The sequence below is a fragment of the Poromitra crassiceps genome (assembly GCF_964638095.1).
Source record: "Poromitra crassiceps genome assembly, chromosome: 18".
Classification (NCBI taxonomy): domain Eukaryota; kingdom Metazoa; phylum Chordata; class Actinopteri; order Beryciformes; family Melamphaidae; genus Poromitra; species Poromitra crassiceps.
In genome coordinates, this window is record NC_139636.1 from 11,825,563 (window position 1) to 11,844,545 (window position 18,983).

The following is an 18,983-nucleotide window of genomic DNA, read 5'->3' on the forward strand; positions in this document are numbered from 1 at the left end:
ACATGTATGCCAAAACCAGGCTGTAACCATGTTTAATCCTGTTGTAAAGACCGGCATTTTAACATGGGGGTGAACGGGGAACACCAGCCTCAAGTGGCCATTCGAGGAACTACAGCTTTGATCACTTCCGCATAGGCTTCATCTGTCCAAGCCCAAGCTTGCCGCCTGGTCCCACGTCTATGGCAGTAATTGAGAGTCAGATGCAGTAAATGGATTATTTTGGAGAGCCCAATTGTTCTCCAGAGAGAAAGCATTCATTCAATTGTCTCCAAATGGTGCAAGTCAATTTGTCCAAGTGTGTGTGTGTGTGTGTGTGTGTGTGTGTGTGTGTGTGTTATCTCCTCATCTCGTTGACCAGGTTTGAAGGTGACTCTCTCTCTCTCTCTTTCTCTCTGCCGATCTCCTGCGGGTCCCTCGTTCCCAGTGTTCCCACCCACGCTCTCACCCCTTTCTGTCCTCCTCTTCCCCCCCCCCCTCTCTGTTTCTCTCTCTCTCTTATCTATCTCTAACCCTCTCTTTCTCTTGCCCGCTCCCACTCTGTCTCTCTCTTCCTCCTTCTCATCTGAATGGGCCTTTTTCACAGCAGTTGTTTTGTGTCTAAAAGGCAGGGTAAACACAGGTGCAACCAAAACATTAATGCGGGCCCCAGCTTTTTCAAGACCTAAATGGATTGTAAGTTGGAAACCCTCATTAATGTTTTGGTTGCACCTGTGTTTACCCTGCCTTTGAGACACAACTGGCTACTGTGAAAATGGTCAATTGAAAATGACAGCAGTCAATATCAACAGCTCTCATTGTCTGCTGTAATAAAAATGAGAAAAGGTTTCGGCTCTTCCTCTCTTGATTTAATTTGTGTGTGTGTGTGTGTGTGTGTGTATGTGTGTGTGTGTGTGTGTGTGTGTGTGCGTGCGTGCATGCATGCGCGTGTGTGTACAGTATGTGTGTGTGCATGCGTGTGTGTTAGGGTTTGCATAGACTTGTCGACGCGCTGATGTTACTACCACTATTTACTTGTTCTAGATGTATTTGGTCATCAAAGTACAGTAGGAAGATATACGTTATTTGGCTGATAACTATTTATTGTGGCCGTTGTTGTTTTTCTCCCGCATCCTCAAAGAGTAGAAGAACTTTTTTTTCCGTGCACACATCCAACCACAACCCACTCAGAAGGGCCCACGAGCCATGATGCAGCTGAGCAGCACTGCTCTATGATGCAGCTGAGCAGCACTGCTCTATGATGCAGCTGAGCAGCACTGCTCTATGATGCAGCTGAGCAGCACTGCTCTATGATGCGGCTGAGCAGCACTGCTCTATGATGCAGCTGCGCAGCACTGCTCTATGATGCAGCTGAGCAGCACTGCTCTATGATGCAGCTGAGCAGCACTGCTCTATGATGCAGCTGAGCAGCACTGCTCTATGATGCAGCTGCGCAGCACTGCTCTATGATGCAGCTGAGCAGCACTGCTCTATGATGCAGCTGAGCAGCACTGCTCTATGATGCAGCTGAGCAGCACTGCTCTATGATGCAGCTGAGCAGCACTGCTCTATGATGCAGCTGAGCAGCACTGCTCTGCTCTATGATGCAGCTGAGCAGCACTGCTCTGCTCTATGTGGGAGGCGTGTTTGGGTGGAAGATCAAATGTGAAGGAAAGAGTGTAATCAAGTGTGAAATATATTATGCAGTGGTGGTGACTGTGAAATCATTTTTACTGGTGCGCGCACGCACACGCACACACATACAACACAGACACACACACACACACACACACACAGACAGACACACATGCACATACAACACACACAGACACACACTTGGAAATTGACCTATTCTGTCATAGGGTATGAGGACATGTGTGTTGAACCCTCTCAAGTCAATTCAATCCTCTCTCTCTCTCTCTATACAGTAGATCCTGGTAGAACAAGTCTTAATGACGTCATTAATGGTAATAATGAGGTGATTTGGATTCCAGAGGGTCTCTCATCCCGCCAGCCCCCCACATCCCCTTCACTCCTCACTAGCATAAGCACCTCTACACAGTCGGCTTTATGTAGCCATGGAAACAGACACCTCTGAGTGTGTGTGTGTGCGCGCGTGCGTGTTTGTAGTGTTGTTACAACACAGGAGGACTTACAAGGGAAATGAGTCATGACCATGAGAAGGTCAAAGCCTGCTCTGTGTGTGCGTGTGTGTGTGTGTGTGTGTGTGTGCACGCGCGGACGTGTGTGCTTTCGCGCGGGCGTGTGTGCTTTCGTGTGTGTGTGTGCGCGCGCACGTGTGTGTGTGCATTCATGTATGCATTTCCATCATATTCCTTTAGTGTCTATACATCGACCTCTGTGGCTATCATGTGAAGGTCAAGTTGTCAAACGCCTGCCCTGATTATGTAATGTAATGTAATAGTAATAGTAATATAGGGATGGGGATTGTTAAAGGGATAAGCCAACTTTTTGAGAGATTTGCCTATTTGCCATATTGCCCATACATAAACAAGCTCAACAATGCCTTTATCGTCACTCTCCGTGCACTACACTGTGTGAGCTACACTGTGTGAGCTACAGCAAATGAATGGGAGTTAATGGTACAGCTGCCTATCTCCGTTCAGTCACCCAAAATTCACAATTGCAACAGTGCCAGAAACACTCACATGTACATGTTGTTACCGGTTGTGACCTGTGTACTCACCACGCCATGAAATAATCCAGGAAACCGTACACATGTGCTGTCTACTCACCATGCGATGAAATAATCCAGGAAACGGCCATTTTCCAAGTAAATCCACACACCGAGATCTAACAAAGATGAACCAAACTAAGCAAGAGCAACTCAAGTTACTTTCTCGTTTGCCATGAGGCGCCGTACACATGTGCTGTGTACAGTGCATGCACTGCATACAGTGTCTCATGGCAAACGAGGAAGTAACTTTGGTTATTTCCATATCCTCATACTGTACATATTTAAATATTGACTGAAATAAAACTTTTTTTCCCAATAGTGGCATCAAAAAATGAAGAAAAGACAGGTGGACACTGTATGTCGTTTCGGAAGTCTTTGTAAATGGACCTATACTTTCATAGGGTATGAGGACATGTTGTTTTGAACCCTCTCAATTCAATTCAATCTCTCTCTCTCTCTCTCTCTCTCTTTCTCTCTCAGAAACCTGTCGAAGAACCGCATGTTGACCACATTGTCCTGGCAGGTCTTCCAGAATCTGCAGCTCTTCGAACTGTAAGTTACCTCGTCATTTTCCATTGCCACATTACTACTCTGGCCTCCCCTCATTGGCTGTCAAGCACACTCATATAGTACTCGGGAGAGAGAGAAAAATGTTAAGAAACACAGTATGCTGGCTAATTTCAATCATGCAAGACTAGAATGCAAGTTCACAATAAACTTTAATGATACAATAAAACAAGATGAAGGTTTAACGTATGGCTCCATGATGACGCTCCTCCAGCGATGATTAGGGGAGGACGTCAGCAATGCATAATAGAATAGAAATCCCCCCATGGGGAATTGCTCTGGAGCCATGGTGGTGGTGGTGGTGGCAGGGGAGGAGGTGGGGTAAAACGACCGGAAGACGTGAACGACAGTGACTGCAGAGGAGAACATATCGGTAAGAAGCCAATCCGTTTAATAAAACACAACACTTCAAATACTCTCGACCACTTTAGATGATTGGTTCAGCGGCAAAGCGAGAGAAGGAGATGCCTTGAACCCATTGGCTATCGATAGCGTGGCAGAGCGTGGATAACTGTGATTGGATAGGAAGGGGTATGAATGAGCCTGGGCGTGGATAGCTGAATGAATAGGGGGGAATGTGAATGGACAGGGCGTGGCTAAGTACTGTAGTCTACACAGGATTGAAATTAGTCTGAGACTACACTTAGTGAGAAGGAGACCTAGAAACCAAAATAAAAAAGTGACAGGATATACAGTACCTGTCTGTTGCTCGGTGCCCAGTTGCAACAAAAAAAGTGATAAAAATAAGTGTCTGATACAAAGCACAGCAAAATGTGTACGCGGACATATTTGTCAAGTTAGTACTTGTTATTCATTTGCCCTCTCATGCCACCTGGTGTCTTTGTAAGTATTCCATGGAATGAAGGATGGTCGCACAACAGGCAGAATGTACAAAAATAACTGATTTATTTAGTTGCACAAATCGCTTTCGGCCATCCGGCCTTCATCAGTGTGAAAAACCTGGTGTCTTTAGTGGTCGCAATTGTTTAGGAATGTAACTTTATGTTAATTGGGATTAGAATTATTTGTGCTAACTATGGGATTCCCCCAGTTAGATGATAGATTATATACTTTTTTGTCTGTTTTCCTTTAAAAAAAAATGCTTACTGCTAGAGATAAATAACAAACAAAAAACCTTGATGTATCTCTAGGGCTATGTCCACATTTAGGTAACATGGTACTGTATGCTGAATTTACATTTCAAAGGTTCCAGGAAAATTAGTTGTTTTTCTTCGTCTCTTGCGATTATTGTGTTTCCGTGTTTAGAAATCTTTGGCATAAACAAACAAATATTCTGTAGGATATGATGCATTATCTGTGTTAATGTTCAACAGTAAATCAGTATGATGTGCATACAGTACAGTATTGTGTTTTCCAGTTGCTTTTGGCTTTCTGACGTTGATTTGAAACATTATTTCTCATACGTGGTTGCTGTCCAGGGTGCTGAATCTGAGTCTTTTTGGTATTTTCTGGGTATGTTTTATCTTTATCTTTATGCACTGATTTCCTGGTTATGTTTCGGCAATAAAACAACTTGGTCAACGTTAGGGTTATGATTACCTGCGCCAGGCGTGGTCAGGCGGGGCTAGGGAAAAGCGACCATTGCTATAGGGATAGGAAGGTCAGGGAGAGGGTGGGTAGGGGAGTGGCTGGGGGATGTGGGTGGCTCAGGCTTCTGATCTGACTCACAAAATGTGCATATCATACAGTAGCAGACTGGATTATTGGCCTTGGCAGAGGTTTGCACTCTCAGAGTGGTTTGGGTTTCAAAACAGTTCAAATGAGGTTAAATACTTGACACGATAGGGCTAGAACTGGCGATCTCGTGACAACATAGGAGAAGATGTGAGTTGGGAACACATCCGCAGGTCCAAGCAACCCACCTATCCCTACTGTGTTTTGCGGCTATGACGAATGTCACCATCCTGTGTTGTCGCGTTCACCCTGCTGGCGCAGTACCTTCATATCCTGTACTTTTCACACTTTAGCTCACCTAGGCGTCAAACTGGCACGATACCGCAGACGGGCCATTCTAGGCTATGACGTGATGCTGGGCTGAACACGACTTGTACTTGATGGCGTGATGCTGGGCTGAACATGACTTGTACTTGATGGCGTGATGCTGGGCTGACTGAACACGACTTGTACTTGAGTGGGATTTGTCAGAACTCTTTCCACCTCTGGTTAGAACACGTCCTGCCTGGTCCGCTGCTCTGAAGCTGCTGCCAGCTTCTGGAGGGGATATTTAAAGCAGCAGATTTCCACCAGTGAGCTGCTTCAGCGAGTTGGAGTTATTTAGAGCATCGATTGTGTAGGGAGAGAAGGAGAGAAACACACCCACACACCCACACACACACACACAGAGTCAAGCCCTTGCATTCAATACATATTCTTACTTTTGAAACAGTTTTGTGTCATTGATATTGGCGATTATCTACAGTACTGTTGTATAGTATATGTTTTAAAACCATTAAGTCATTATTGATATGGGTGATTATGTAGGCTACTCCCCTCCAATTTCTGTATCTTACTTTCATATTATCTCTCTCTCTCTCTCCCTCTCTCTCTCTCTCTCTCTCTCTCTCTCCCTCCCTCTCTCACAGATTCTGTATTCACAAAAATAAACGTTTGAATTGAATATTCAACTAAATTTAAAAACTATACTGAAGAGCATTTTAGATCATTTTGCCATTTCCATTCAGCTTTTCTAATTAGGTGCATCACAATTTGCATTAATGCAATGTGCTATCTCACTTTCCGCGCGCGCGCCAATAGGCCTCCGGTTGGCAGCTGAAGGCCTTGTAGGATAAAGTTTTTTTTTAATCTTTGATTGTTGAATCTATTCAGCTTTGGGTGTATGCAGCAGCATGCTCACATAGAGAGAGAGAGAGAGAGAGGGAGAGGGAGAGGGAGAGAGAGAGAGAGAGAGAGAAAGACAGGGAGAGAGACAGGGAGAGGGAGGGAGAGACAGAGAGACAGATAGAGAGAGAGATAGAGAGAGGCTGTGTGTGTACCTGATGGTGTATTTTAGTCTTTTGGAAGCAGGACAGCTCCTTAGAGGAGAATAGATATTGTTCTCTATGGGTCAGAGAAGGATGCAAATACACACACACGCACACACGCACACACACACACACACACACATATGCGGGTGTGCACACACACATGCGCGCACACACAGCCATGTTGTCAGGACTTGAGCCCTTCAGAGATAGCGGAAAGGAGAGAGGGAGGAGGGAAGAGAAGAGGAGGATAGCAGAGGAGAGAGAATGGAGGGGTGTAGTATACACTGAGCCACAGATTAGCATCTTGCTATTTCCCTGCTATTTCCTAAGGCACACAACATGATGTAGCAAACTCTGCCACACTGAAATGGCTTTAACTGTAAAAGAGGAGGTTGAGGATATTAGATTTGGAACACAGTAGCGGTTAGCCTATTTGTATTGTGGCACAGATACCCATGTTGCACATTTCAAGGAGTTATCTATCTTAAAGGATAGGTTCACCCACAAATGAAAATTCTATTATTATCTACTCACCCCACGTTTTTTAGTTCACAAAAACTTTCACAGGAAAACACCATTGCAGAATTCTCCTAAACAATCGAAGTGGATTGAAAGCTGGGAGAGACGAGAGAGAGAGAAAACGACGTTAGATCGTTTTTGTTTGTCGTGCATTAAAACTAAAGTAACTAGCCTGTTTTGAAAATGTAAGGACTAAAGTACACTGTTGTGCTAAAATGTAGGTGGGGGTAAAAGTTTAAAAAGTTGTCAGAAAAATAAATACTCTGTAAAGTACAGATCTGAAGATCTGAAAATCCTACTCAAGTACAGTAATGAAGTATGTGTACCCATCTCTGGTCTTTGTCCAGCAAGGGGAAACATTGATTTGTATTTTCAATGTCCTGAGTGGACGAGTTCGGTTCTAATCAGTTACAGGGAGAATGGGAGAGATGAGATGTTGCCATGGCAACTTAATGACAACAGTGTAATTCTATCATTACCGGATCACACTTTGATGTGATTGGATCGGGCTCTGTCCGCCCGTCCGGCCGTCCATCAAAATGATATCTGAAGTGGTACCTCTAGATTTTGATCAAACCTGGAGGGACGATGCATCTTTGCACTGGGCTCTGGCATTTCATTCAGCTATCCATATCAGTTACAATGATTTGCCTAATGAGGGTGCCATAATTAAAGGTCAACATTTTAACTCCTACGCCGGTTGGATCTGATTAACCGGAAACTTGCTCCACACATCCAGCCACCCTAAAAAAAATTACACTGATGGGCCTAATGGGGGCGCTATAAATAAAGGTCAAACATTTTCCGTGATATCTCGGATACCACATGTCCAATTTTTACGAAACTCGGTGGGATGAGGCATTTTGGCGCTGTGTTCTGGCATTTAAAACCATTACACTGATTGGCCGGATAGGGACGCCATAAATAAAGGTCACAATTTCAACCTTTAAAAGGCCATGACCATCCAAGGGGTTCTTGGATTCATCTATGCCGACATGCTTAATATCTCCACTGCAACTGCAAAGTAGCCTATAACCCCTGGGTGCTGTCACCCCTGGGTGCTCTCTTAGTCACCTTTACAATGTGGAGCAGCTGGACATTTGATGAGCTCACAGGTTCTCTGATCAAGGTGACTGAAAGTCTAACTGTGCACATCATGGCTTTGGACACACAATAGGTGAAAAATCCCCAACAAATGAACAGCAGGGCTGCAGTTAAGTGTTAAACCATTGTATCAGTGTAGCCGCCGGCAGTGCCTGGAAAATGACCTCTCTCTTTCTCCAAAGATGACAAAATGCCATGTTCTGAACAGTGAAGCAGGTTGAATTGTACCTGAAGTGATGGACCGTGTTCCAACAAAGAATTGGGAGGTGATCTCCTGAGAGCAGCAGCACACAGCTGGTCTGAATGAAAGAACTCTAATGTGGAGAGATGGCTGAAGATCCAAAGGGCTGGACAGCACTTTGTTTCCACCAGCCTTCTTTTAGAGGCCATTTAGAATGGAGACATTTTCCTATTAAAGGATTTGATTTGATTCTCTAGGCCGATTTTACAATCATGAAATAATTTAGGTTACTACCATAATTATTAGGCCTACTTTTGTTTTTGATAATTAGGCCAGCTCTTATCAATTTCAGCCAAATTATGGAGAATCCTTCAATAGTCCATGTTTTACAGTTGATTTGATTTTCATTACCAAATTCCATTATTCCACCACTCGTTTTTTTCTGCATTCCAATTATGGCGCTAGACTTACGCCTGTAGCCTTTCACAACGGCTACACTGAGCTGATCATCACATGCTGTACGTTCAACTCTTTATCACATGACCTACTCCTGCTATGATCAGTGGTGTTTGCAACCTTTTTGATACAAAGTGTCATTTTCAAAATGTGCTTGTCGATCAGTGTGCCTGAGGGTTTTTCTTTAGCTGGAGGCCCTGACATTGTCTCTCTTTTCATCTGCTCTCTGCTGCTTTGGAATGCATGAAACACGAGGAGGCTAATCAATCAGAGGCGGTGTAGCCTGGGTCACTAAATAAATATCCTAAAATAACAGACCGTGCAACTGCAAATGGCTGTGAAATAGGTAATTTAGCAGGGCATTTCAACATTTCTACCCAAAAAATCTCAATTGTGCACTTATTGCTACTGTATGCTGCCGTGCCACAGCTGGTTAATCCTTCGCGTGCCAGAGGTGGGAACCGTGCCCTAGGTTGCTGACCCATGAGTAGTTTGTGGAGCATCTCAGCAACCTTCTTTGATTTTTGTAGCTTCCTTAACTCATTCCCATCTGCCATTGGCATAGCTCCTGGGTTATCAAACTGTATAGAACAGTGGTTCTCAACACGGGGTCCACCAGGGGATCCTGAGGGGGTTCCAGGGGGTATGCAGCAAATTGACAAATTGTTACACTTCAGCATTATTTCTTATTTCTCTTTACCTACAACACAGACAGTCATGGGATTCTGGACAAATAACAATAAATAAATACCGTACTCAGATTTGCGTCTGACAGACAGAATCTCATTCGATGGGGATCTGTTGCTCTAATGTGGGCTAAATTTGTGGTCCTTGATATGAAAAAGGTTGAGAATCACTGATATAGACTATAGTGACAACAAAGTGACAACAAAATGCAATGTCTCTAATACATAACAACTACGGAAAGAGAAATCAACTCATAAGACATGGAAAGGCACATAAATCAAACAGGAGGCAGGCGGCTCTGACACTAACAGAATCATCAGAAATGGATCGTCAGGATGCCCATGAAGGTGCTGACTCGCCATTTTAAAGGATGTGAACAACTGGAGAAGGAGGGGCAACTGTGCCAATCTGCTTTCGTTTTTAAACGGTTCGAAAATCATAAAAGTGGTCCTCATTTGTGAAGATTATCTTGCTGAACACAAAGTTTGCTGTTTCATAGACTTTTGTTAACCACAGACCTTACTGTACATGTATTTCCTGCATTTAACCAAAATCCCCATACAAAAATCCCATTGACTTTTTTTTTTTTTTTTTTTTTGAGGTCTTCCAGCCTCATTCCTGCGCTACTCTATTCTTTTGTGAAGCCTGATACATAATGGTGAAAACGAAAAGTACGGCACTGAACTGGCTCTCTGCCATTGGCTGGTGCCAGGTGATGTCATCCTTTATAGAGTGCAGCACTTGGTGACATCACCATGTCACCTGATGCACTATGCACTGCTCTGATACCCCATAATTTATTAGCCCCGAAAAAAAGGTATTTTCATCCAGATCAAATGGCCACATGCCCAGAAATAAAAGGGCCAGGCCATATAACAATGATAGCAATCATATCACATCCATACAGGGTTAGTAGTATACAGTATATAGCTGTTTCAATTTTTATTTTTATTTTTTATTGATATCGGATCGGTACTCGGTATCGGCTGATATATGGAATCAGTATAACATCTCTACTCGGTAGTGCCCAGTATCCAACTCCGACATATAAAACTGTCATAAAAAACTATATAGGACAAAATTCCATGAAATCAATTTGAAAACATATAGTTGAAACAGCTACTGTACTCACTGCTATTCACTCTCTCTTTTTCTCTCACACTCTGGTTCTCTTAAGGCTCTCCCCTATCTCGCTCCCTCATACAGCTTGTATCTGTATCTGCCTATCTGCCCACACAGCTTTAATGAAAGAGAGAGGTTATCTGTGCCATATTAATGAGATAGTTTATCTCCGCTCCATAGTGGAACTGGTGATTTACATCCCGCTCCCCTGGCCAGGTAGATGAGGGAGTTAATTAAGTTGCTGTCTGGGGGACCACAGATTGCCTCTGCTCCAGTACGTGTCGTCAGATAAACTCAGATCCACCTGCGGGGTGACCAGAGGATTTTGAGGGCTCCGAAAAGCGAAATCTACAAATGTGAGCACTTTAATTAAGATGGGCTCTCGGGGTGCCTGTACTCATGAATCAACACTGATTGGCTGGCAGGGGTGCGTTAAAACCGCTTAACGCACATATATATACACTAGTAGATCGGCTCAAGTTTAACTAAATTCATGTGCTACCCAACCTGTAACCGACAGAGCCCATCTTTTTGTTCATGAAATTCTTGATATTGATTTGGGGACAATAACGACTGGATAGCTAGCTAGTCTTGTTGTTAAACATACTGTCAACTTTAATATTTGTACGCAATGTTATTGACTTTGGAAAAAAAAAGCGCAACTATTAACGTTAGCTTTTAGGCTCATACTGTACAGTAGCTGATCCTAAGGGTTCTATGAGCTGAGTGGACCCCTCCACCCCAGACCCACCCCCACCAGCCCCTAGTCCACCTTCCCATCACCCCAGCAGGGGCCTGGGGCCCTCCAGGTCTGCCTGTGGCCCCCTTCCGACACCTCTCTGCATCCACGAGAGAAACAGGCTCTTTAAGAGGCAGAAGTAATGGAAACCAGCTGGACCTGACTGTCTCACACTCTGTACGGGGGGTACGGTGGCGCAGTCGGGGGGTACGGTGGCGCAGTCGGTAGCGCTGTCGCCTCACAGCTAGAAGGTCCTGAGTTCGATTCCCGCATGGGACGCTGTGGGCGCTGGGGTTGTGTCCCCCACATATCTTCAGTGCCTACTGCCCAGGTGGGTTATCTCGTCGAAAGGGCCTTTCTGTGTGGAGTTTGCATGTTCTCCCCGTGCTCCCCAGGGGGTTCCTCCGTACATAACCCCCCACTAAAAACATGCAGAAGATCGTCATCCGACCAGTGACGACAACACCCGAAGTTGGTCCCCGGGCGCTGTACGAGAAAGCAACCACTGCTCCTGGCCTGCCCCCCGGAGGAAAGGACAAGCCTGGATGGGTTAAATGCAGAGGACAAATTTCACCGGCCACCATCAGCATGGGTGTGTGTTTGTGGCCGCATGCATGTGTTGGTGTGACAATAAAAAAGACGGGCTTGTCCGTCTACTAACTGTAACTGTAACTCTGCCCTAAAGCACTGTGCTGATCAGCTGGCTCCAGTGTTCGTTCACTGACATTTTCAACACCTCACTGGAGACATGCCACGTTCCAGCCTGCTTCGAGACCTCAACTATTATCCCCGTCCTGAAAAAGAAAAAAGACAAGGCGTTGCTCTGACCTCTGTGGTCATGAAGTCCTTCAAGCACCTTGTCTTGTCCTACCTTAAATCAATCATGGACCAACTGCTGGACACGCTGTGGTTCATCTACAGAGCCAACAGCTCTGTAGATGATGCCATAAACATGACCCGCCACTCCATCCTCACGCACCTGGACACTGCAGGAACCTACGGCAGGATCCTGTTCATGGACTTGAGCTCGGCCTTCGACACAATCATCATGCTACATGAGAAGCTCTCCAGGCTCTTTGACTAACAGGAAGCAGCATGTAAGGCTGGGGAAGCTTGTCACCGACTCCCGGACCATCAGCACTGGAGAGCAGTGCAGTAAGTTAGGTCTGATACAACAGAAGGACCATCAGCACTGCATGGAGAGCAGTGCAGTAAGTTAGGTCTGATACAACAGAAGGACCATCAGCACTGGAGAGCAGTGCAGTAAGTTAGGTCTGATACAACAGAAGGACCATCAGCACTGGAGAGCAGTGCAGTAAGTTAGGTCTGATACAACAGAAGGGCATAAATCCTGCATAGCTGGCTCCTCTTCTAAACAATAGCTGCTATGACTATGAACCTGACAAATCTGCATTTCAGCATTCCATGTGAGGAGACATTTCTCCTCCCACTGGAAAAGTTTCATATTGCGGCAAACCACATGTTATTATCTGGATATAGCTTCATTTGCTGATCTGATTAGCAGTACCACGTCATTAAACCACACAATATTAATGTCTGGATATAGCTTCATTTGCTGATCTGATTAGCAGTACTTGGGAGTTGGTATCACAGCCAATCCCCATGCTGCATATGATGTCAACGCATGTCATGTCAATATTATCGTTTATCGTCCTTCAGTGGAATCATATCGTGATTGTGATGATATGAAGATATTTTAATATCGTGAGTGACACATCTAAATCAATGATGGCACCCACATTTTACTTAAAAACTCTTGATAAAATGAGGTATGGTAGGAATATTTGCCCTGATGTATACTATTGTATTGAATCTGACTTTAATCTGAGAAGTCTGACTTTTCTCTCAAAATTCTGACAATAACTCAGAATTCTGACTTTAATCTCAGAATTCTGACTTCTTTTTTGAGAATTCTGACATTAACTCAGAATTGTAACTTTAGAATTCTAACTTTATTAACGTTAACTTAATAAAAATAAAAAATAAAAGTAACTATCTATCTGATAGATGGTGAAGCCTTTGCAGTATAGTGACAGTGAAACTCCGCGGACCATAAAATGCTGTGCCTCTGCGGAGAGAACTGGATCTGGATCACTCTGCAGGCATGTCCGCCCTACTCTGGGTTGGGTTTAGGCACGAGGAGGTTGGGTTTAGACATGAGGAGTGATGATCCTGTGTCCAAGCTAGCCGCCCGACCACCACGAGCCAATTGCCTATTCCAGCGGCCTGGAAGCCCGGCGTTATTACACTCTGAGTCCTGTTGTTTATTCAGTGTACCCGCAGTGTTCCACGTTTCACACGTGTTGCTTTTTTCTTCCTGCTTTTCTACTGAACACTCCAATTTAGATCCAGGCTATTTATCAACGCTGTGACCGTGCTGTAATAATGCACCTATTGATCTCAAGGCCTGGGAATAAACAGGTGTGTGTGTGTATGTGTATGTGTGTGTGTGTGTGTGTGTGTGTGTGTGTGTGTGTGTGTGTGTGTGTGTGTGTGTGTGTGTGTGTGTGTGTGTGTTTGTGTGTGTGTACAAGAGTAATGAACAATTGGTGTTGTGAACCCCTGGACACACAAGCACACCCTGGATAGGTAGCATTCATCACACTACGCCTGTAGGGCGGGATAGAACTACTCCATCTCTGCTTGTGTGTGTGTGTGTGTGGGGGGGGGGGGTGCACATATAAGAGAGAGTGTATTATCTCTGTGTGTATGCCAGAGATGCTCACAAGTCATTTTTGACAAGTCCAAGTCAAGTCTCAAGTCTTTGAGCTAGAGTCCAAGTCAAGTCTCAAGTCTCTTATAGAGACACTGCATGAAATAGGCCACGCCCATCACGGGGGAAAAGCTCCGTTCATTTCCACACACCAGCGTCATTTTCCTTGAATTAAACATAGCTAAAAGCTGCTGTGTGGTGGGCTGCGCAGACAACAAATGTAAAAAATCGCCAGTTAAAGTTTTTTTGTACTCCAGAGCAAAACAAGGAAGCCATTGAGAATTGGCGAGAAGAAAAATGTGGATCTAGCTGTCAAGGAAGTAAGTTGGAGTGTTCATCTTCCGTATATATGATCTTTTTGTGCAACACGCAACCATGCACGCGACATAGGAGAACGCCAGGATTGGAGGGGGGGTTTCTGTTTTACCCCGTTTCGGGCGTGGTTTCTGAATGATGACGCGCTCCGCAGTGTCTCTATACTGTAGATGAGCGTTCTATCCACTCTGTTTAGAACACTGCATAGCTAAAACTCAGGAATTCAAAGCATGTACTGTATTATCCTCACTCCTTTATTACATGTAGCATGCAGTATCAGCACTGACCATCAGCTTACTTTCTTGCTTTCCCTCTTTCCGTCTCTCTCCCCATGCAGTCATCTAGAGGAGGTGGTGTTTAGCTGTGGCTGTCAGATCCGCTGGCTGCAGCTATGGCAACAGAGAGGAGAGGCGGGGCTAAGCAGCCAGGCGTTATACTGTAATGACGGCTTCAGGGACATCCTGCTCCAGGACATGAACATCACGAACTGTGGTAAGTTTATTTAGTACGCAAATGAACACCATCCACCATCTGAAAATATGGAGAACGTCGCTGACTGCGTATGCATGGACTCGAGTATCCCGGTAATTATAAGGGTTTTGAAGTATCACGTTTTTGTGTTTGTGCATGTAAACATCATATCCTGATTTCAGTTGTGAGAAACCTGATTAAGTTAGCTGGAGTTCTGCTGCATCTATCTGATCCTGGTTTCTGACCGCTGCAGACTATACCTGCACAGGTGTAGCTTCGCGAACGCGTGTAGTGCGATAATTCTAGTTGCACTAATCTCAACCAAAATGTACACATTTCTACTGCCTACAGTACATCATATCTTGGAATTTTGAAACTTGTAATCCTGCATGATTACGTACAATGCTTACCAACATACAGGTGACTGTAGCTGATTACTTTTGTGAGAAAGTAGAAAATAGGGTGGATTTTGTCAATAACTGGATTATTTCACTTCTCTCTCTCCCTACCTGTCTCTCTCTCTCTCTCTCTCCCTGTCCTTCTCTCTGTCTCTGTCTGCCTGTCCGTCTGCCTGTCTGCCTGTCTGCATCTCTCTCTCTCTCTCTCTCTCTCTCTCTCTCTCTCTCTCTCTCTCTCTCTCTCTCTCTCTCTCTCTCTCTCTCTCTCTCTCTCTCTCTCTCTCTCTCTCTCTCTCTCTCTCTCTCTCTCTCTCTCTCTCTCTCAGACCTGCCAGATATCAGTGTGAGTCACAGTAACTTGACTGTTATTGAGGGTGATCGAGTGACGGTGACCTGTAACGGCTCCGGCTCCCCGTTACCTGACGTAGACTGGACCGTCAGTGACATGCGCTCTGTCGCCGCTCACCAGGTAGGGAGGTTACACACACACACACACACACACACACACACACACACACACACACACGCACGCACGGAGGCATGCACGCATATTCCCACCAGTTCCCTTCCACCCCGAACAGGTTCTCCTCTCTCTGTAGGCTAAGACAGTCATTGGACAAACAGCTGTCATCTATCCTCTCTCTGCAGGCTAAGACAGTCATTGGACAAACAGCTGTCATCTATCCTCTCTCTGCAGGCTAAGACAGTCATTGGACAAACACCTTTTGTCTCTCCTCTCTCTGCAGGCTAAGACAGTCATTGGACAAACAGTTTTCATCTCTCTCTCTGCAGGCTAAGACAGTCATTGGACAAACAGCTGTTGTCTATCCTCTCTGCAGGCTAAGACAGTCATTGGACAAACAGCTGTCATCTATCCTCTCTCTGCAGGCTAAGACAGTCATTGGACAAACAGCTGTCATCTATCATCTCTCTGCAGGCTAAGACAGTCATTGGATAAACAGCTGTTGTCTATCCTCTCTGCAGGCTAAGACAGTCATTGGACAAACAGTTGTCATCTCTCTCTCTGCAGGCTAAGACAGTCATTGGACAAACAGCTGTTGTCTATCCTCTCTGCAGGCTAAGACAGTCATTGGACAAACAGCTGTCATCTATCCTCTCTCTGCAGGCTAAGACAGTCATTGGACAAACAGCTGTCATCTATCATCTCTCTGCAGGCTAAGACAGTCATTGGACAAACACCTTTTGTCTCTCCTCTCTCTGCAGGCTAAGACAGTCATTGGACAAACAGCTGTTGTCTATCCTCTCTGCAGGCTAAGACAGTCATTGGACAAACAGCTGTCAGCTCTCTTTCTTCAGGCTAAGACAGTCATTGGACAAACAGTTGTCATCTCTCTCTCTGCAGGCTAAGACAGTCATTGGACAAACACCTGTTGTCTCTCTCTCTGCAGGCTAAGACAGTCATTGGACAAACAGTTGTCATCTCTCTCTCTGCAGGCTAAGACAGTCATTGGACAAACAGCTGTCAAGTTCAAGTTCAAGTTCAAGTTCAAGTTTATTAGTGTCCCAAAGGGCAAATTGAGTTGCAGCAGATAGGCATACAAATAACAACACAGACAAGAACAACACAAGTGGCATGTTAACAAGTTACATGCATGTAGTTAAAGGGATAGTTCGGTTTGTTTGAAGTTGGGTCCTATCAGCTAGTCAGATACACTAACGTAATTCGGTACAGTGGTCTGGAAGCGAGGCGCAGTGTCTAACGAGATCCGGCACCCAGAGCAGCAGCCAAACCAGCCTTTTCTCTCTCAGTACTGGGGGTCAACAACTAAAACTATAACTGTAATTTAGCCACCTAAAACAACGCCCACCTAAACAAATCGATATACGTGTACATGCACGCTCTATTTTTACAATTTTCAGCGCTTTACTTTTCCGCAAAACAGCAGTTTCATTCGGCACTGCTTTTTCTCCCAACCGTACAACCACCGTATTCCTCCGCTAAAAGCCAGCTCCGAGCCGCAGCACTGGATTACTCCGCAGTTATTTGGGGGTAGGCTATTTTATTTCTCCCGGTTTGAAGACACAACAAATGGAATACACGAATGAAAATATGAGTGCTTTTGATAGCGAGGATGATATGCCATTCACCTTGGTGACAAGAGGATACAATTATGAACCAGAGAGAATACAGAAGAGGAACTTTTGCAGAGAGTGAACAGGCAGAGAGATGCGCCTGCTGCGTAAATGCCTGGGTGCCCTGGCTGCAGACCTTATTCACCATTCCCAGGATAAATTGTGGAAAACGACCCAGACCAGAGAGGCCAGGTGACTTGTTGTCTCTAAAGTAAGTCAGTGTTTTATCTCTCTTCTAAGCCTTCCTGTTTTGTAAACCGCGGCTCTGTGCTCTGTGCTGGCTTTAGCCGAGGAATACGGTGGTTGTACGGTTGGGAGAAAAAGCAGTACCAAATGAAATGACTGTTTGGCGGAAAAGTAAAGCGTAGAAAATTCTCAAATAGAGCGTGCATGTACACAGATATCGATTTGTTTAGGTGGGCGTTGTTTGAGGTGGCTAAATTACGTTTTAGTTGTTGAGCCCCAGTACTGAGAGAGAAAAGGCTGGTGAGGCTGCGCGAGGCTGCTCCTCTGGGTGCCGGATCTCGTTAGACACTGCGCCTCGCTTCCAGACCACTGTACCGAATTACGTTAGTGTATCTGACTAGCTGATAGGACCCAACTTCAAACAAACCGAACTATCCCTTTAAGAATAAATAAAAATCAAAGTAAAACATCAAGGACCTTGATTGTGACATCATCATCTGTCTCTCTGCATGCTAAGACAGTCATTGGACAAACAGCTGCTGTCTCTCCTCTCTCTGCAGGCTAAGACAGTCATTGGACAAACAGCTGTCGTCTCTCTCTCTCTTCAGGCTAAGACAGTCATTGGACAAACCGTTGTCATCTCTCTCTCTGCAGGCTAAGACAGTCATTGGACAAACATCTGTCATCTGTCTCTCTGCAGGCTAAGACAGTCATTGGACAAACATCTGTCATCTGTCTCTCTGCATGCTAAGACAGTCATTGGACAAACAGCTGCTGTCTCTCCTCTCTCTGCAGGCTAAGACAGTCATTGGACAAACAGCTGTCGTCTCTCTCTCTCTTCAGGCTAAGACAGTCATTGGACAAACAGTTGTCATCTCTCTCTCTGCAGGCTAAGACAGTCATTGGACAAACATCTGTCATCTGTCTCTCTGCAGGCTAAGACAGTCATTGGACAAACATCTGTCATCTGTCTCTCTGCAGGCTAAGACAGTCATTGGACAAACAGCTGATGCCTCTCCTCTCTCTGCAGGCTAAGACAGTCATTGGACAAACAGTTGTCATCTCTCTCTCTGCAGGCTAAGACAGTCATTGGACAAACAGCTGCTGTCTCTCCTCTCTCTGCAGGCTAAGACAGTCATTGGACAAACAGCTGATGTCTCTCCTCTCTCTGCAGGCTAAGACAGTCATTGGACAAACAGCTGATGTCTCTCCTCTCTCTGCAGGCTAAGGTCTATGATAACGTCATCCACTCCATCAACATGACCGTGTTCAACGTCAGCCGAGACGACAACAACTTCCTGCTTACCTGCATCGCAGAGAATGTGGTGGGCATGACCAATGCCTCTGTCCAGCTGACTGTGCAATGTAAGCACACACACACACACACACAGAAGGCGTCAAGGTAGTGCAGCCGAGGGTCGCAGGTTCGAGCCCCCATGTTACCTCCGGCTTGGTCAGACGTTCCTACAGGCACAATTGGCCGTGTCTGCGGGTGGGAAGCCGGTGGCATATATGTGTCCTGGTTGCGGCACTAGTGCCTCCTCTGGTCGGTTGGGGCAGGGGAACTGGGGGGAATAGCGTAATCCTCCCACGCGCTACGTCCTGCCGGTGAAACTCCTTGCTGTCAGGGTTAGAATCTTTTCTGGAAGTGTAAAGAGCACCCCCTGTGGGTGACCTAATGAAGACGCATTTTTTATTAGGTAATTAGGGCCAATTAATGGCCGAATTTGC

At 45.2% G+C, this 18,983-nt stretch overlaps 1 protein-coding gene across 1 annotated transcript in view; it reads left to right on the forward strand.

Annotated features, from left to right (window-relative positions):
- LOC310792931 (NT-3 growth factor receptor-like) overlaps positions 1-18,983 on the forward strand; it is a gene marked incomplete at both ends in the record, with an annotated part of 132,354 nt that overhangs the window by 57,693 nt on the left and 55,678 nt on the right. The window contains 4 exons of the mRNA XM_083654695.1: positions 3,155-3,226; positions 14,441-14,595; positions 15,299-15,441; positions 18,476-18,617. Coding sequence (XP_083510821.1) covers positions 3,155-3,226; positions 14,441-14,595; positions 15,299-15,441; positions 18,476-18,617 — 512 coding nt within the window. The remainder of the gene's footprint in view (positions 1-3,154; positions 3,227-14,440; positions 14,596-15,298; positions 15,442-18,475; positions 18,618-18,983) is intronic.